General features: G+C 39.6%; 1 protein-coding gene across 1 annotated transcript in view; it reads left to right on the forward strand.

Moving 5' to 3' along the window:
• Nucleotides 1-5,560: 5,560 nt before the first annotated feature.
• Nucleotides 5,561-21,067, forward strand: part of dock5 (dedicator of cytokinesis 5) — a 39,144-nt gene continuing 23,637 nt past the window's right edge. Inside the window, exons 1-10 of the mRNA XM_019862785.1 lie at nt 5,561-5,751; nt 9,782-9,865; nt 10,093-10,133; nt 14,278-14,333; nt 14,594-14,690; nt 14,851-14,999; nt 15,100-15,235; nt 15,338-15,495; nt 16,924-17,005; nt 18,215-18,344. Coding sequence (XP_019718344.1) covers nt 5,709-5,751; nt 9,782-9,865; nt 10,093-10,133; nt 14,278-14,333; nt 14,594-14,690; nt 14,851-14,999; nt 15,100-15,235; nt 15,338-15,495; nt 16,924-17,005; nt 18,215-18,344 — 976 coding nt within the window. The 5' untranslated portion in view covers nt 5,561-5,708. The remainder of the gene's footprint in view (nt 5,752-9,781; nt 9,866-10,092; nt 10,134-14,277; nt 14,334-14,593; nt 14,691-14,850; nt 15,000-15,099; nt 15,236-15,337; nt 15,496-16,923; nt 17,006-18,214; nt 18,345-21,067) is intronic.

The raw sequence follows: 21,067 nt of genomic DNA on the forward strand, positions 1-21,067 counted from the left end.
CAGACAAAGTCCAGACACTCATGGTGGCACTGCTGCATGGTTTCACACAGCCTTGCTTTGTTTCCACAAAGAAAAGAGAGTCTTTGATAAGCGTTTTGGCTCCCTCTGTTGAGCTCAGAGAATCTCCTAATTAAATTGTTCTGCTGACAAGCCTCCTGAAAGACAGAGGACTGAGACTGTTCATGTTGAAATACAATTACATAATTAAAGATGTTTTGCTTTGCACGGTGCACATATTTTAACAGGTTTGAATTGGCCTCATGTGCCGCTTGAATGTGAAGTGTAACATTTCTCGTTGATTCAGATGGAGACACAGAGGGAGTATTTTGAAACTTGTGAAACTGTTGTAGAGAAGTGTAGTAGGCTTTATAGCAGACAGTCATTAAGGAAACTATGTGTGTGTATATATATATATATATATATAAGGGTTCTGCGCAGTATCCTTGCTGTTCCCAGCACTGCACATTTCTGGACTGAGATGCCCGATGTTGTTCCCGGGATCTGTTGCAACCACTCATCTAGTTTGGGGGTCACTGCCCCGAGTGCTCCGACTACCATAGGCACAACTGTCACCTTTACCTTCCAGGCTCTCTCCAGCTCCTCTCTGAGCTCTTGGTATTTCTCGAGTATCTCGTGTTCCTTCTTTCTGATGTTTCCATCACTTGGGACCGCTACATCCACGACAACGGCTTTCCTCTGCCCTTTATCTATGATATACACACACACTATATACATACACACACACACACACACACACACACACAGAGAGAGAGAGAGAGAGAGAGAGAGAGAGAGAGAGAGAGAGAGAGAGAGAGAGAGAGAAATAAATAAATAAACAGCTGTCAAATACTGCATATGATGTTTCATCACTGTCCCACGATGTATGGCTGGACCAAAGTGCCAGATTAGACTATTCCTGAGTATTCTCAAGGTGAATGCTATTTCTACATTCACATCAGCTAGGCGCGGCATGGCCCAGTGAGAGTTGTCGTTTCCCAAGGCACAGGTTGGTGGTTCGATCCCCTGCCATTGCAACCTTGAAGTTGCCTTGAGCAAGCTGCTGAACCCTCAGTTGCTCCTGATGCTGCGTCATCAGTAGGTGAATGAGGTGATAGTGTGAAGTACTTTGACTACCCGAGGGAGAAAAGCACTATACAAGTGATAGCCCATTTACCGTTTGCAACTTTAAATAGGCAATAAATTGTAGCCTAAATACTGGGAAAAAATCTCCTCCTCTGTCTGATGTGCATCAAATTTCTCATACACGTGCAACTACGAAAATATACACAGTAAAAGTTGTCAACTTAAATCATGTTAAAACATAATAACTGAAAAAAATCAAGCTTGCAGGTGCAGCAATGTAGTTATGTTGCCAGGCAGATTAGAGAAAAAAAAAAAACATTAGACAACAGACAAGTGCACAGTGTTGCTATGGCAGCGACCTAGAGCTTCACTGCTGTGCACGGCGGAAATAAAACCAAAAACAAAGGGAGATATTTGAAGAGATTTGACCCTAAACAGCATGACTCACGTTTAACTATACTGAAGAAAAGTAGGAATGCAACTTTGGGACTGAGAATTCTGTCACGGTATCACCGTGTATTAAAAATTCCATCAATAAAACATACCTGTGTATTTGTAGCCCATAACATACGTCTGCTCGTACCATAACACTGCCACCACCATTAGCCACTCGAGCCACAACGTTGACATCTGCAAAATGCTTACCTGCATAACATCATCAATGCTATCTTTCATCTGACCTCTACAGTGAAAACCAGGATTCATCAATGAAGAGAAACCCTCTACAAAGTGCAAGATGCCATTGAATGTGAGCATTTGCCCGCTCAAGTCGGCAACAGCAACAAATGGCAGTCAGGTTGAGGTCCGCGTGAAGACAATGAGCATGCAGATGTGCTTTGCTGAGACAGTTTTTGGCAGTTTGTGAAGAAATTATTTGGTTTTGCAAAAAAATTGCTGCAACCACTGTCCGAGTGGCTAGTCTCAGATGATCTTGCAGGTGAGCATGCTGGATGTGTAGGGCCTGGGCTGGTATGATTTCACTTGCTTGGTCTGCGGTTTTGTGACTGGTTGAATGTACTGTCAAATTGCCCGAAACACCTTTGGAGATGGTTCATGGTTGTGAAATGAACATTTACTTCAGATCAACAGTTCTGCTGGACATTCCCGCAGTCAGCATTCCAATTACATGCCCCCATAAAACCTGTGACATCTGTGGCATTGTGCTGGGTGGGTGGTAAAACCACACCATGGCCTTTTATTGTGTGCAGACTCAGGCACACCGGTGCGATATTCATGCTGTCTCATAACATCTTGATGTCACAAGGGGGAATGAATATCTCTGCAATGGAGAAGTAGTCACTAAACACAGATTTAAACAGATTTATTACCGGTAACTATATTTGAGAGAAATGGGTCTTTTGTGTTCATACTGTACAATAGAAAAAGTCTTTGAACATTAGCTCTTTAGTGGAGCTACGCCGGAGCAAATGTGCATGTGTGAACGCTCGACTGGATTTATTTCGGAGCTGCGTCGGACCAAACGTTGCCGTGTGAACGGGGCTATTGAATTTGTCAAATGAAAAATGCTGGCAAAAAAGGCTAAATGCTTGTTCATACAACTATTTTTGCATTTGAATGCAAACACTGTTGATATTTTATAGACATAAAGTGTTGCATATTCATATTCATCTTTTAGATATCATTAACATGATGAATGTCTTCACATAAATTAATATGATTCTTTTTTAATGTTATTAAAAGTAATTTGAGCAAAAAAAATATTATTTTAGATCTGTGTATCAAATAGGTAGTCCATCGCATTAATTCCTACCTAAACGGTCCTAAACTCAGTTCCAAAAAGTTGGTAACCCCTGGTCTAGGGTGTCGGCCACTACTGCCCAAAGTCAGTTGAGATGGGCTCCAGACCACCAAATACCCTAATGAGGACAAGTGCTGTAGAAATTGGATGGATAGTTTATTTAGATCATGCTTTTTAATGCCGCGATGCATGTGATATTCGTCGGATTTTCTTGCATACAATCATAGTTTGTTATTTTTTAAACTTCCAACATTATTGCTAACAGAGCCATCATAAACACTGATGCATCCCATAGTATGCATGGCATGTCAGCATCAGCATCTGATTAATACCATGTATTTTTATTGAATCTTCAGCAAAACGGCAATAATTTCCAAGGTTTTAACAACCTATTGTCTGCAGTAGCACAAATGAGTCAGGTGAGGGCAATATTGTATCCTTTTTGCAATTCTTTTTTTTCATAACCTTCAATGAACACACATCTTTACATTTTAGTTTCATGTGAGAAAAGACAAGAAGTTTGAGGGTGAAAACTGTAAGACAAGTTTTATATACCCTCACAATAATTTCACACCATCTGCAAGCAACTTCAGATCAGTCACAAAAAGGTCACAGAAAACGTATGTATTGAAGTACATCCGAAAAGAACAAAGTAGTCTACTAAAAAGAATTCTCAAGGAACTGCGGTTGTGCCAAAACTGTGGTCTACCAAGTTCATTTTATGTAGGTGAATATCTTTGCTATGTCAGAAAAATATTCTCAACAAGAAATAACAAGAACAATATTCAATATTCCCAAACGATTGCTTCCATCTTATGTTATTTAAGCGAAGTGGAGAATGTGCAAATTAAAAACAGGTTTTGTTTAAATGCTGTTGTTAAGACGTAATCTTTTTAGTTTCCGTAATGGCTTCATTTCTGTAATATTTTTCCATCATGTGTCCATTGGGTCTGTCCTTTGAAAAAAAGACTATTCCACTCAAACTTTACCTTTTTTTTCTTACACGTAGCCTTCCTAATTGCATTGGCTGTATTTTAAAACAGAACGATCCTTCAATAGACGCAAAAAAGAACTCTGACCTATTTGAGAGAACAACAAAGGATTGGATGACTAAACGCCATTTGGCAATAGAAACCACCCCCCCCCCCACACACACACACACACATACACACAACAAGCAAAAAAAGTGGTCAACCAGCTTTCTCCCAATAGCTGTAAATTATTTGAATGATTCATGATTAATTAATGAACACAGAAAAGACAGAGCATGTCTTTTAAAATTCAGGCAATCCCCATTATAGACAGGTTCAACACATCTGTTTTGCCCATGCTTGTATGCTATCTGAGCTGGGTTGCAATGAAAATGTCTTTCCAGGTATAACAGGTGACTGTTTGTCATTATGAGGGTGGGGTATTTGAAAATAAAACCAATATCATTTTAATGACCAATCAGAGCATCAAACAACTCTTGCCTTTGCTAATTGTGTGCCACTAATATTATACCAACGCCATTAGGGAAGCATAAGAACAACAGTTTGTAATTTCCATTAACTTGAACATTATTATTTGCGTGGCTGGGTGCTGAGGAGTAAGTGTGAGTGTACTTAATGAAGTTCACGGTTCATGCAGAATGTGAAGTTGAAGTAAAACAATTCTTTTTCCTCCAAAGTACCGTATATCTTTTTCCTCAATTGATCAATTTTCTACCATTTGTGGCAGGGATCACCAGCCTTTGTTGTTGTTAATTAATGAAATTCAGCTATGTAAAGGCACTGATCCTGCTACAGTACTACAGTCTATGGCTCTATGCTACTCACAACAACTAGGAAAGAGATAAATATCAAGATGCAACATTTTTTTAAATGTTATAAATATCTGCCAGCAGAGATCCAGGGTTCGATTCCAGCCTTCCTTCCTGTGTGGAGTTTGCATGTTATCCCCGTGCCTGCGTGGGTACTCCGGTTTCCTCCCACATTACAAAGTCATGCATGGCAGGTTAATATAACACTCTAAATTGTCCCTAGGTGTAAGTGTGAGCGCAAATGGTTGTATGTCTGTGTCTGTCCTGCAATTGGCTGGCAACCAGCTCAGGGTGTCCCGCGCCTACTGTCCGAAGACAGCTGGGATAGATTCCAGCATGCCTGTGACCCTTGTGAGGAAAATGAATGAATGGATGGATGGATGATGGATGTCTGCCAGTTATACATTTTCATATGATCATTTCTACATTTCTAGAAAATCATAATGTCCCATCACTGATGAGCTATTTTTAGAACTGGCCCTGGCTACTCATGTGGTGCTTGGGGGCTAAAATGATGTGGCGGGCCAGCACTAGCCCCCGGGCTTTGAGTTTTCCACCTGTGGTGTACTGTAGATGTTCCTACAGACGCTATTGCATAAATCATATATATTGCCCCCAAATATTTTTTTCTTGGAAACAATTATTAGCATTTAAAAGATGACAACTCCCAATAATTCAAAATTGGGTTGTCAAAATGTTATAAACACCTCTCAATGAGATGTGACACACGTGAACAACATTGCAGCCCACAAAAAAACCCGTATTGTTTAGTGAATACCTCTTGAATGAATACAGTACATGTTATGTCATAGTACTGTATTGTTGTGGTGCGTGCAAATGCAGCTAATGAATAAGACTTTCTTCTCAAGAAATGATTCCCCCCCGCTTCCCCCTTTCTCAGCCTGCTCGCCCTCCCCGCCCCTTACAGCAGGCATGATGGCGGAAATACTGTAGTAGACTTCGGGACGAGCAGGATTAGTGCATTAGCCGCGCTCGATTATCCATTGTAAATAGTTATTTATTCATTTAGAGAAATATTTGGGGGTTTCCCACCACCACAACGCCATGACACGCTGGGTTCCCACAAAGAAAGAGAAGTACGGCGTGGGTAAGTTTTCCCAAAAAGTGGGTTTACCACGTTTGTTGTGCCATTTGAAAGTTCGCCGAGTGAACTCCAAGCAAAAGTCAAGTCACTTGAAAAGAGGGGAGGAGAAGCCAAGATGAATGTGTTGTTGTTAATAGTTGGTGGATGAAAATAACTCCTTACGATTTCCATGACTGAACTTTACTTACGGTTTCTTTTTACGGCGCTTTGGAACGCTGGAAAGGGATTCAGGATTTCAGCGGGCATGCCAACCATTCTTGTATGTAATCTCATTGAGCCAACATGAAAGGAACTAAAACCATGGATTTTATTTTCGTCGAAAGCCCGTTGTAGGGCTTCCTATGGGGTGAAAGAAAATGGCATCAAGTGGGACTGTAGTACATGTGGCAAACTAGCAAAGACTTTGCAGTTGTTTGCCATTCTTCTTTGGACTTTACCTCTCACGGCTTGTAGTTTTCTAAAGGTGTGGCCTTGATACCTGTGTGTGCAGACTGCCCGTCCTACACCCTCAAGGCAAACCTGTGCATCTTCTGTCCAAGGGAGAAATCATTCTCTGTCAGCAGAATTACTATTCTCTGCAAAGACATGGCTTTAGGTGCGCTCTTTCTGCAGAAAAGTGTGTGCTGTGCAACAGTTGTGTTGCTTATCACAAGAGTCCTGAATGTTCCGAAAACGTGTCATGCATCTTTGTGGTTTGAAGCCCAAACCTTGCATATTTTAATGGCGCTACTCCTTCTGTTTCTGCTGTCATTGAACATCCTGCTGCCGTTCCAGCTCAAATCATTTTGATCTAACTGTATGCTTATACACAAACATCGCCCCTTTTGGTGAGATATCACCTTGTGTTTTGCGGGTGACGTTTCATGTTATTAATCCTTTCAGATCTCAATTGGCGTGACTTTCAAAGGCACTGCTCTTGAGTCTGTTGTCAATGCTGTTCTCCTGTTTTTTGCAGTAGAAAAAAGACAGGAATCGCTAAGATCATTCTTAATCCGAAGAAAAGCTTTTAGACCGTGAACATCTCGTCATCGGTCTGATTAGTCAGCTCTTGCCTGATTTGGGGAAACTACATTTGAGCTGGAAGGAGACATATTATCAAAGCATATTTAATGTAGGTTTATGGGAGCCATGGGCAATTGAGCTTAAACTAACCTATGAAAGTCAACTAGCCACAAGATCACAATTCCCACAGGTACAGTACAGTGGCATTCATTAATATTGTTGCTCTAATTACTTTTTTTTTGGGTGGGGGGGCACATAATCTGACATGGTTACCATGCAGTGGGAAGTAGTTGGGTTATTTGGCTGGGTCCCATGTCTGCTTTAAGGAAAATAAGGCTGCCTCCAAGCTCTTAACAAAAAAGCAGCCATCTTTGTTAGGAGCGACTGATACGCATCAGAGCTTTTGGGATTGCTCATATTGCCTCATCTCTGAAGTGACAAGAGTTCAGGAAGTCACAAAATATGCGACTGTACATTGTTGCTAGCCACATTCTTTTTTCACTCTCCAACCCTTCTAAATTAGTAGGAAGCAGGTTGAAATGTTTTTTCGTTTAAGGTGCAACAACAGATAGATTTGTAGCATACAAAAAATGTTATTGGTTTATTGGTGGAAAGAAAACAGTGCTGTAGATATTGTCAGTTATTTTATTAAAAAAAAAAGGCAACATATTATCACTGGTTATCTTTTCTCACTTTATTAAGTGACATTAAATGGACCTGTATCAAATGAGACAATTCATCTGTTAGTGTTGCTGTATGAAATTATAAAATATAATCAGAAGCAGCAAAGTAGCCTACATATTTTTGCACTAATGTACCGTAGATATCACGTGAAATAAGTTGCATACAAAATAAAGTTTCAGGCATTTTTCGCTAGTAAAATAAAAGCAGTGAAGATTATTATTCCAATTTCACAGTTTCAAGTTCAGAAGATCAGCAGGACATACTGCACACATGTGGTGGTGATCTAAAAAATAGGCACGCGGTTCATAATTCTTTCAGAAATTAATTATTCTGATAATTTTTGGGGTTAATTTTTAAAATATTTTAAAATTTCCTTCGCTTTAATAAAAAAACGACATAAAAATTGACAGTGGAAAAAAGTGCACAAACTGCGTTAAGACTGCACAGAAAGGAAGACTTCATTAATTTCACGTGTAGCTTGATTAGTAATTAGTTTAGCTTGGAACTCATAAATACAACTCTGTATTGATATCTTCCACTTTTATGGCAACACTTTCAACATGCAGGTACGTCCATGTTGGGCCGATGGTGTGCAGGCGCCCAAATTTCATAAGGCGAGTGAAAAGAATTATAGGTTGTCCACGTACAACCAAACGAAGTCTCCTCGATTCTAAAAAAAGACACATTTATTATAAATATTGGGGTACACAATTTCATGCACGCCCCTAGCTGGGTTCCATTCTCTTGAATGTGAGTCGTGTATACCAGCCATCCAAACTCTGCTGCCAAGCCTCTCTACCTCTGACGTCAGATCCAAAACACCTAAAACAGGTGATCTGGAACAACAACTAGCATGAAATCACTAAGTTAGGTACTGTTGCATTTATTAAGCACAGAAACCTGTCTCAAAATTCAGATTCCCCATGCTTCTGTGCAACGGTACTTGAGACTAACCGTGTCACAAAGTGAAATGACATTACCAGATGATGATGTCCAATAATGCACAGACACCTACCGACAACTTTATTGCATGCTGGCCATAATAGGTAGGGGCGCCCATGAAAAAGACATTGCTTGGATGGCACCATATGTTTCTCTAAAACCTGTATGTACCTTTCAGCATTAATGGTGCCTTTACAGATGTGTAAATTACCCACATCATTGGCACCAACACAGCCCCATACCATCACAGATGCTGGCTTTGCATCTATAACAGTCCAGATGGTTCTTTTCCTTTTTGGCCTGGAGCACACAACGTCCGCAATTTCCAAAAACAATTTGAAATGTTCATGAACACTCTAAATTGTCCCTAGGCGTGAGTGTGAGTGCGGATAATTGTTCGTCTATGTGTGCCCTGCGATTGGCTGGCAACCAATTCAGGGTGTACCCCGCTCACTGCCCAAAAACAGCTGGAATAGGCTCCAGCACGCCTGCGACCCTTGTGAGGATAAGCGGATAAGAAAATGGATGGATGGATGGATAGCTTCAACATTCACTGACATCTTCAGAAGTTGTCAGCTGAGCGTTGTGATCATGGTCGATCATGTGATCGTCCATATCGGCTACCTCCTGCGTCACCTGGCGTTCTCTGGAGAAGCGAATCCCAAGTGTGCCACAGCAACAAAGGCCAGAATCAGGGGACACAAACACTCTTCAACTTAGCTGCCTCAGAGATCTATCCGTGCAAAGGTTTCAAAACTGAATCAGAATGGAATCATTTCATGTTTTGTCAAGTGTTATTCTTTAGACTCAAGTGTGATAACTTAAGCAAGTCAAAGTGTGTGGTGAAATGTAGCCTCCAGCACATGCAAGTTGAGACAGATCGCTACTCATAGTTCTATGTGCTTGACGGGCTGCAAGTTGTTGCAGCTCCTGAGAGTCGTGACAACTTGCGAGCTACGGTTTGTTCTTATACGTGTATATATTTGCCTGTGCATGCAGTCTCACTTGATCGTGCCCATAACTCTGTAATAGTGGTGATTTAAAAACACTGACAGGGTCACCTTCATGATAACAGTGGTTACAGGAAAGTTTAGGGTTCACAAGTGAGTCAGCTGGGAGAAACTGAATTTACAGGATAGAAATATTGACCTACAGGGAAAAAAAGAGGCCGTAAAGCCACCGTTTTTTGAGCCTGGGCTCAAGCTACCTGCCACCTATCTGCTCAGGCTCTTTATAAGATTGTTAACTTAAGGCATAATTCCAATTCCAAAATGGCTTCAACTTCACAGTTTACTGTTAGAGTAAAGGGGAGTTGGAATAAATTAGTAGATCTACACTGCTAGACATGCTCACCCTTATACAAAGAGTTTGAACTTTGATCCATTTTTTTATCCTGTCCTTTTAGCAATCTACAATTATGATCCCGTTGGTGAACTGGAGCTGTGTTTACAGGTTGGGGACACTGTGCACATACTGGAGAAATTGGAAGGTAAGCAAGCCCAAATACACAACAGGCCATGACACAACTATCTTCCATCTCTAAACAAACTGTTGCATGAAATAGGAGATGTTCAGCTAACTGTCATTAAATATATATTATATGTAATATAAAAATGAGCATGCAGGCTTGTACATTGACCTCCTGAATCCAAGACATTACTCCCACAATCTCTCTCCCCTCAGTGTAACATGATTCTTTCATTTTAATCTCCTCAGGCTGGTATCGGGGATACACACTACGAGAGAAATCACATAAGGTATGGGTATCATTAGCATATATTTTGTGTTTTATCCTTTCCAAATATTTCCCAAGGGCTTTCCTCCACGTTTGTAGCTCCTATGAAAGGGAAGAGTATCTTGTTAACAATTACGCGAGTCTCGTAATAAAGTCTATATGCCAGGCCGTAGAGATTCATTGTGAAGCTGGAAATTTTAAGTTAAGTTTTATTTCACAAATGTGAACCTTGGGTCGCCAAAATACAGAAGGTGGGTGCTGCCTGTTGGCGTTGGACGCAATCAGTGTACTTTTTCTTCACAATCATCACTTTTCAGGAAACCAAAAATGTGGTATGTTTGTTAGCCATTTATGTTGCATTTTCAAAAAGAGACTGTGATTTTCAAAACTTTAGATTGGTTAATAATTTGCGAAATAAATAAATAATAGCTGACCGAAATTATCTATGTGGGGGGAGGAGGGGCATACGGGGGTTTTGACCCGATGCCAGCAATAGGTCGAGCATTTGGCATACTTAGTGTACCTGGCAGAATTATACAAATTGACGATAAATTTTGACATTGTAATGCCAAGTCAACATGATGCCATCAAAGATTGACAACGATTGAAGATAGATTTGCAAAATATTATACTCTAACATCACCTTTGTTTGCAACAAACACTGGCTGACGTTAGTTAATTTACATAACTTTAGAAGAAGACAAACAAAGTAAATATTACCACAGCAAAAACTTACCGGTAAAACATCAGTAAAAAGCACTAGCTGACAGCAAAATAAATTCAAATTTCTTTTATTTGTATTAGTTCAACAAAATACAATAAATACACTAATTAGAATGCTTTCAATCACAAAAAAAAAAAAAAAATTGAAAATTTTTAAACACTTTAGAATAATTGAACAAGAAATCAACTTTTTTCCATACTACTGATATTTTTATTGATATCTAAGTCTGTTAGGGCACCAAAATATTTGTTTTTATTATGTAAGCCTTTGGGGAGTATAAAATCTCATTGAATACGTTTGACATCCCAACCACTCGACTGAAGGATGGAAGCCTGGTGATTTGATTAGGTAGAGTAACGATTGGCGAGATGGACCATTGATTGCAATTAAGTAAAATAGAAAAGTAAGCGCTTTGTTACAGCTGCAGCTTTTATGAAAGTGCTATCTAAATACAGATGTCTTGTATTTCACCCCCCACATTGATATATGCCAACTTTTATAGATTGACAGAAAGCCTACATTTAGATATTAGGTGCTATTAACGTTTACTGCATCGAGGGCCTTTTTGTCTGTTTGAGTGTGAAATGCCCAACTATTTGAATGCACCTCGCGTCTCGCCAAACGTGAGAGATGTCAATGTTTAATGTCAGCTTCTTGTTATGACCCTTTCCGTGATTGAAACAGTCAATAGGCTGCAACTGCTGTTTAACAAATTGTTTCCGCTTTTTAAGATAATGATTGCTGAATGCAAGTTAATTGTTCGGGACTCAACCGCGCATATCAATATCGTGTTTGACAACAGTAGTTTCAACAGTATTTATAATTCCACATGTCCCACTGAAGATAGACAAGTGCACTCAGTCTCCATTGCCAAAATGCAGGGTGGATCGTCAGTTCCTCAGTGAATGGGAGCGAGTCATCCTTAGGGAAGCAAATACTGTCGTACTAGTTTAGTTGAATGTCCATTAATGTGGCAAAGTACACATCCAGACTTGGATGTTTATTTGTTTAATTTATACAGGAAGGTTTTAACCTGACGCACGTTCGATATTCTGCGTACAGTCTGTCAGATGGACACAGAGTTGGAACGCCTTCGCTGTACGTACCAGTAATAGCATTATAACATGCACTCATGCCGTTTGACCGGATGAAATTTTTACCAGCACACATTGAAAAAATAGGAGCGTTTGCAAGCACATTTGGCGCACTGTTGAGCCCTGAATTATGTGAAGCACATTGAGTTACCCTTGAAATGCAGTATATAAATACACCTGCCGTGCTTACAATTTAAGTGTCAAAATGTTGACTTCCAAGTCACGTTGAGGCTCACGTTGAAAGTCGGCTTGCGGATATTTCTTTTTATATCACCTTAATATTGTAAAAGAGTTCTTTAAGGAATGAATTTTGACAAGCGATATAACAATACGTCAAAGTTAAGGATTGAATCATACCTCGATATCTGACACACAAATGTACTGCAGTCACTGAGTCCTGCGATCATGTCCTTGACAAAGGTTAAAAATATGGTATTTTTGACCAATTCTTCTCGAATTGAATGGCTGCTCGGAAAATGTCAACAAACATATTTTGCACGGATTGGCAGGAATGCGTGCGTGCTGGTCGACGCAGATGATGCGTTTGCCGTGAGGCGAATCGGGGCGGGTTGACTGGTCTCACACACACAAGCTGAGACGATCTCCCAACAAGCCCTGATTTATTCTGCAGAACATTAATATAAATCCTCATTTTAAGTGTAAAAAATAGTTGCTGTAAAACAGACTTTTTTTTTTTTTTTTTTTTACTTTGTACGCGTAAGGTGCTCCATTTAACGACACGCATACACATGGCCGATCGTCGAATGATTTGACCCAGTTATGGAAAAAGTTGGTCTTGAGATTCCAAACGTGCTCGGGACGAGCTCTCATCATGGGATATGGAACATAACCAACTGAAAGAAGACGAAACATTTACTTCTGCAGATGGAAAAATGTTCCATTTTATGGCTGAAAAGTCGATGGACTCACACAACACTCAAAAGGAAGTGATGGAAAATGGAGCAAATGAGTGAGTCTTAAAAAGGAAGTGATCAGTTGCAACTTTCAACTGCTATGTTGGCAAGTGAAAATGAGAAATTTAAATCGACTGGGTGTTGGGCCTAGAATTAAATAGATTTTGGGATAAAGCTGTAACATAAAATGTAGCAAAAGTGAAGCGCTGTGAATACTTTCCTGATGCACTGTATATAATTAAACTGCAGAATCACGAATAATGGTCATATTTTAAATACTGTGCCCACATTAAGGAATCTCAGTAAGGATTCTTATCTCCTTTTATTTATAATGGCTATAGAGATGTTAGCAATTAAAGTGAGATTAGATAAAACCATGCAATGGCTTTACATTAATAATCCATCCATCTATCCATTTTCTTCTGCTTATCTGAAGTTGAATCCCAGACTTCCCTTCCCCCAGCCATATTCAAACACGTGAAAGATGTTTGTGAGAATATGATAATGGGCAAAACTCTTCAACCTATTACAAGAAAAGCTGTTTCTGGACAGATACACGTATTGGCAAAATGCTGATCAATTCACCATGTAAAAAAAAAAAAAAAAAAAAAAAGCAATTGTGAGCAAGGAAGCTCATATTTAGATTTTGTGAAACTCTGTTTTAATTTGTTAAAGTTTGTATGTAGCCTTTGTGTATTTAATTCAGCTGCTTAAATGCAGTATGGCACGCTCTACTGTCTAATTCTGTGATTATTGTAATCTGAACGTCGACTGTGGTTCTCTCTATTTCCCTCTAGTGGTTAAACCTAAAAATACCAGTGATCGACCCTATTCGTGTGTGCGTGCGTGTGTGCTTGCACGCTCGCAACCATGCACATGCGCGCATATGTACGCACGCACGCCACGATGAGCAACAGCCGTAGCGGCCCCGAAAATGAACGAAACCTAAACCTACAGACACACAAATCTTTGTTTTTTTTGTTTTTTGTTTTTTCTCTTCTCCCATTTCCCTCACCCATCCCTCGTGATCGACTTGGGACCAGTCATCGATTGACCGGTTGGGCGCCCCTGCGCTAGAGGTTAAACTGATATCACTTATTTTGAAAAGGTTTCTTTCTCTTTGTGCTCTATGGCTGATTTATGAAGACATCACATTAATGATCCTCAAGTAACTGTTCGGGAAAAAAAAGTCACTTTGCTACAGCTGGTTCTTTTTTTGCTTCTGAATGTGGTGATGGGATTTGGCTGCCGTTTAGTACAGAGCTGGATCTATTCTGTGAGATAGAGGGCTGTTGGCCACCCCAAATTCCTCAACTATTTGCGGACCTCAAAAAAAAAAATGGTTTGGACACTCCTGGTCTAGATAAAATGAAAGTGTGTTGATTTGATTTTCAACTTTTTTTGGATCATTAAAGTGTTTGATTCTCTCCTCAGGGAATTTTTCCATCCTCATATATTCACTTAAAGGAGGCTTCAGTTGAGGGAATAGGGTAAGATCACTCATCAATAAAAATGTCATTTTGTAATACTACACTGTGGCTTTGGGGTGCTTCACCTCTTGTGACAAACAAGTGCATTTATAATGATCTCAAGTGGAGGTTCAGAAATTCTTTTCTTGGCTGTTAAAGGAAACCATCTATTTATCATATACAAATGCTCTCGTACCTGTTCAAATTACTGTATACGATACGCTCTGTGAGCAACGAGCCACTTTTTCAATAACCTATTATTCTGCTTTCGTGGCTGTTAGCCAGCAGGAAATAATTATACCAGCAGATTTACCACTGGTGCAGGAGCTCGGAGCTACTCTGAGGGAATGGGCACAGATATGGCACAAGCTCTTTGTGGTAGGTACACTGTATTCTGTCTCTATCTGCACACATTTAAGTACACTCTGAGTACTTTCCTTTATTTATTTATTTATTTTTATTTTTTTGATGTAGAAGAACATTTTGTTGCCTTGAGAATTGCAGTGTTACAAGTTGTTACATTTTTTTTGTGTGACAGGCGAACAAAGCCTCCCTGTTCAGGAGTGTTCAGCAGATGGCCTACAGTCTGATGGAATATCGATCACAGATAGTGTCTGGAACACTACCCAAGGATGACCTTGTAGAACTAAAAAAAAAAGTAACTGCCAAGATTGACTATGGAAACCGGTATGAATCTTGCTGATTTACTGCCCTACCATAATTTGCCCTCTGCCACTATTGTAAAAGTGACAGTCTGTGAACCCATGTGATAATGTGCGACTCTCAGGATTTTGGGCTTGGATCTGGTTGTGCGAGATGAAGCAGGAAACACACTGAATCCTGACTTTACAAGCACTGTCAGTCTGTTCCGTGCCCATGAGACTGCATCCCGTAGCGTTGATGACAGGATACAAGAGGAGAAGGCATGAGAATTCATTGTTGATCATGTCATTTGTATATCTGTAGAACAATTTTGCTTTTGATAATATCTGTTTTTTTAATTGTTTGTTTTGTTTTGTTTCTAGACACGGTTACAAAATCTGGAAAGGAGGCGCCAGGCTCTGTTTAGTTCTGTTCACACCTACAGCCTCCTCATGAACCTGAAAAACTTTGTATGCAACATTGGAGAAGATGCTGAGCTGCTCATGTCTCTTTATGACCCAGATCAGTCAGAATTTATCAGGTTCGCTTCTCACTTTTTTCCCAACTGTACAGTGAAACGCCAAGGTTATTTTTGATTTAATGTGGATTGATGACAAACGGTAGAAAGTGATTCTTTTTAATGGTCTAAAATGTGTCAAAAGCCGACGTGCTAGAGAATGATTTGCATTGTAAAACTGGAATATAAAATTCCTCCGAAATGATAATAATGTGCATATGACTCATGGTGAATAATTGAAGACTCAAAACTGCTGCATCTTCGACATGATAGATTCTTAGCACCTTGAACAATGTAGGGCAAGGATAATCATGAATTCATCTGAATCCATCTCTAAATATATCAGAGAAAAATATGAAGGTCTTGCAGCCATCAAATTCAACAAAATAATTATTAGCTGAAAACAACTATGTTTATCAGTTTGACATGCAATATATTGTCTTTGTAGTATATTCGAGTCAATATCAACATCATTTGCAAATCATCGTATTCTATTTTTATTTGTTTTTACCAATGTCCCAATGTACTTCATTGGAATTGGGTTTGCCTCTGTGCAACACATTCAATAAGATCATACTGTGCACACCTCCAGATGGATACATGGACTACAAGTCAAGGACTTCTCTGTCGTTGATGTGCTAGCTTTGGCATGTTACAGCTGGATCCAACACTCACCATCACCATGAAATTATAAACGGATAAAATTATAAGATAGCCATCCAATAAATGAGCCCGTGAATAAGTTAAGGTAGAACTAAGACGGTTGGTCAACACTCCAAGAGAGTATCACTTGGCTATACTTGTTTTGTATGACCAACGAATCATAATTCATGTAACTATGGGGTGGAGCGTCTTCTGCAAATAAGTACTGACGGCAGCACTTGAGCCCAGAGCATGGATGTAAACAACATTGCACATTAACACTGCATTACAACGTACACTGTGCACTCCTTGAAAATGAGTTTTAGTCTCTGATATTTTCAATGGTATTTTCCCTCTGGACAGTTGAGCGTTATTGTAGTTTATCTTCAACCTATTGATTCGGTAAAAAAAAAAATTAGGGGGAAAAAAAAATCAATATGTCTCTCAGCCGATTTGAATTAATTATTCCATGAGACACTTTTCAGCCATGTCGCTCATCCCTAAATCAAATTATATTTTAAATGATATTTTTCTTATTTTAATTTTCGTGTTTATTTTCTCATCTCATTTTCACACAAAATAGAATGAATTAACTTATTTACTCATTCATTCATTCTAATTCACAGCAGATCGCAAAAATCTTTATGTAAAAGCAATTCCAAAGTCAGTGCCATAATATGTCTACATTAAATCCCAATACATGGATATATTTGCAGAGGTTTGCATCACATATGTAGGTTTAAATTTTTTATTTATGTATTTATTTTTTTAATGCAATTCCTGAAGTGGTCCATGTTTAAATTCATGCAGTGAGAACTTCCTGGTGCGGTGGGACAGTATGGGGATGCCTAAAGAAATTGAAAAACTCAACAACCTGCCAGCACTCTTCACGGTAACCAAATCCCAACCTATTGAACATTACTTAAGGTTCAGACTACTAAGATGATGAAATCTGAGACAAGGAGGACAATTTACTACTGAATAGTTGTTCGTTTCCTGAATGTTAGACCGAGTTGTTATTCTTTGCACATATTTAACAAATAAATCACAATTTTAATGTACCGTATTTTCCACACTAAAAGGCGCACTGGATTATGAGGCGCACCTTCAATGAATGGCCTATTTTTTCATACATTGGGCGCACCGCATTATAAGACGCAATCTACAATGCATCCACTAGATGGAGCTATGCTCAAGGAAATGCCAACAGAACGATCAGATGTCAGTAAAACCTATTTAATAAAGCAGCGACACAGTTCACTTAACCAACAGCAAGTAATAACACTGACTTGTTAACGTTGAACTCTCTTGCCGCTGCTCTATTTCCGTGTTCAACTGCGTAACCCGATCGCCTTAAGTTTGAAATCTGCGTTGTAAGCATGTCTCTAGCAAGGAGCCATTTGGGGGTCGAAATATTACCGTAATGACCATACACAAGGCGCATCGGATTTTAAGGCGCTCTGTGAGCTTTTAAGAACATGGAAGGCTTTTAGGTGCACCTTTTAGTGCGGAAAATACGGTATATGCATTCATATTTCAGCTGTTATTGTTAAAGGGGAAGTCAAGTAAAAATAAATAAATCTTTGCAATAATATATTCTATGCACCCCCACTAGCGCATAAGGCTTCAGGTAATGACCAATCACGGCTCAAACCCAGAAAACAACTCAGCCGCAATTGGTAAAATGGCCGCCCCCTGAGATAGATAAAATGGCTTGGATTTTGCTGGTTAATTCTTATTTCGCAAACACAGTATTAATCAGAACGCTGTGTTCAGACTAGTGGGGTTTCTTAAAACATATTATTGAAAAGAAAATATTTCACTTGAGTTTCTCTTTAATGCCATTGAAGCACAATATCGAATTAAGTCATTTGTGCCCTGATGTCCTGAAAATGAGATCAGAGATTTTATGCTTCTCAGAGCAAATCATGACTCACTTGACCCACAAAGTCATCCAAAAGGTGAACACAGGCAGATGGAAAGGTTCACTTGGTTGTGGATTTCAACATCTCATATTAATTATCTGCACTCGAGCTTCTCTGACTTTTCCACTTAATCTGCACCAAGATATCTATTATTGGCTGATTTTTTTTACATCCAGGAGCTGAGCAGAAGTGACCTGATGAGGCAGCGTCTCTTCCTGGTGTGTCAGATCATCAGAGTGGGAAGCATGGAGCTCAAAGAGGGGAAGAAACAAACAGGTGGACTAAGGAGACCATTTGGTGTGGCTGGTGAGAGACTTTTTCCATAAGATCTAATACTATATCTGTGTATCCAATTCAGAACCCGTTCAACAATGAAAATGGCATTTCTTTGCTCTGCAGTACCTTTTGAATTGTACCGTTGTATAAAGTGAGGGATCCATGTGCTGAATTTAATGGCAGCACCTGTTTTCTGATCTGGAAAAAGTAGAATGACATCAGGAAAAGAGTTGAGCAACCATCTTTTTGTATTTGGCCTGACGGTGAGCCTATTTATGGAGAAATGTATTCTCAACAAATGGAGTGAAACCACAATCCAAAATGTGTCTAACTCAGAAGTCACATTATTCTTCTCTGCCAGGAAAATAAAACGCATTAAGAAAAGGCCTGGGTGGAATACACAGTTTTAAACCATCACCATTTTGTTGGATGAACATTAGGGCCACTCAATCTGCTAGAAATGTTGGCTGGATATTATCTCATTTGAGGAGAAAAATAAAATAATCTCATACCTTGGTTCTCTTAGAAAAATAGATTTAAATTGTCCTAAATAAATTGGTAGACACCTCAGGCCTGATCATTATTACAGACTATTTCCCTTTCAGTGCTCGGTGGGGGACTCTGCCCAACAGGTAAGAGGGAGGCTTAAATCACTGTAATGGATTCTGAGTAGTAGTGATTGATTTTATGCATATGGTAGGCAAACTCACAAAGAGGCCAAATGGATGTTCGACACTTGTATCTTAAAGTGGCCTCCTCCTTATTAATTCTGGGTTGGGTTCGTTGATCAGTCCATTTGTTTATTGCTTGTTAACAGCATGTATTATCTGCTGCATTTTTACCACAAAACATACATGAAAAGACTGCAGCACCGTTTGGCGGAAAACTGTCAAAAATAAAAAATGCATTTTCCTTGCAGGAGCAATCACACACCCTGTCATGGTTACCTTGAAAAAAGCTACATTTGGAAACTGCAGGATTCAAAACATTCAGTCTGTGAGTGGCACTTGCCATGATGGCCGTTCCCATTTCCAGGGAACGAGTCCACTGAAGGGCACAATGCAATGAATCTAAAAGCTAATGTATGCCATCCAGAATGAAGTTGAATATCAAGATGTTCACCCGGTGTTAGCATCAAAGCATCTGTAATTGGGCCAGGGGGCATTCGGCCAGTTTGTTTGGGGGGGGGGGTAACTGTCTTTCAATAAATATTATATAATTGTTTTCTGTAAATAACAAACACACGTATCGATATCTTGTTCCGAAAAATGCCAGACACGCACACATTGGTTAACGTGATTTGGGGACCAGTAGTAATAATACACAGGCGCGCTCATGTGGTCACTGACTGAAATGGCACCTTGCCTATCCTCATGCTGATGGCTGTGGTCCTTATGATCAACTGCAGCGTTTCCAACCAGGGGTAGTGTGTGAGCACATTGCACCTGGTACATGCAAACATTTAAAGGGGAAGTCAACTAAAGATTTTTCAGATTCTGTTAAAATTCATATTCCCATTGGTAATATGTTTTGTAATACATACACATTCCTCCCTGCAACTTGTCAACAACAGTTAGATTAAAAAAATTGGTTTTAATTACTTATTCCAAGTGTTTCCAGTCTTACTGGAAGCTTGATGGATTGTGGTTATAGAGACTCTAGCGGCTAGCCACTACTATGGTAACTCGAACTGACGTTTTAGCCTCTGACCAGCATGCGACATCATAGAAATATTGGAGAATTTCCATGCGCTACACAACACAGTACATTCAATATGCTAGCAATGTTTTGGAATTTGAGGAAGAAGATTTTTACACACGGGAACCGACAGAAGCGGGCATTGTCAACCCCTACGTGTTTGAGCTCATCAGTGGAAAGAGAAATTGAAAGTGATGACTGTGTACAATGCCACTATGGAGCCTGGATTCGAGGTGACGCAATACCGTGCAGAAAAGATTGGAAATAGAGACTGGTATGTTTTTGCACTCCTGTATCTGTACATATTTGCTGTCGCAACCTCAACCCGGTAGCACTACCACTTTAGAGACATGAACAGTCGGCCGTGCTGTGCTTGTGGGATTCATAATATTGTGTTGGCCGTATATGACATGTTACAATGCGGGGACGATTCTAAGCTGCATTTTCATTGCATGAAAATAGTACTTTTGTATTATATGCAAAGTAAAAACAAGGAGAGCACGAAACAATGAATGGGGGTGTTTAGCACGGCATATAAAAAGGCTTTGCCTTGTCGGGCAAGTACATAACTACATATTACACTACACATTTTTTTCTGTGATCTTCATCCCCGGGAAGGTGCTGTCATTTAGGGCAGCCAGTTCAAAACATTTCTCTTGTCGTCAGAGATTGAACATTCTTGTGCTTGTTAGTAGTTCCCCAGCAAGATATTTTTCAACGTAGCGGAGGCTTATGGTTGCTTAGAAAAGCGAGTGAAAAAAAAATTTCAAATAAACTACTTTGTGAAATGAAACCTGCTGTAACAAATAGCAAATTCTTGCTGGAAGTCTCTTAACGGAAGTCACGAACACAATCATTTCTCTATCAGAGCCCTCAGGAATAGGGTGGATAGGTGATGAGCAACTGCAGTCAAGTCAATTCTGGTGAAGTTTTTGGCCACTATTTGATATCATTTTACTGCTCTATATTCGTGCTTCTCAATTATTTTCTGTGGCAGCGTCCCAGGAAGTAGAAAACATTTCATGCACCCTCAACTTTCCTGCGAAACTATAAAT

The sequence above is a fragment of the Hippocampus comes genome, unplaced genomic scaffold, assembly GCF_001891065.2.
Source record: "Hippocampus comes isolate QL1 unplaced genomic scaffold, H_comes_QL1_v1.1 scaffold147, whole genome shotgun sequence".
Classification (NCBI taxonomy): domain Eukaryota; kingdom Metazoa; phylum Chordata; class Actinopteri; order Syngnathiformes; family Syngnathidae; genus Hippocampus; species Hippocampus comes.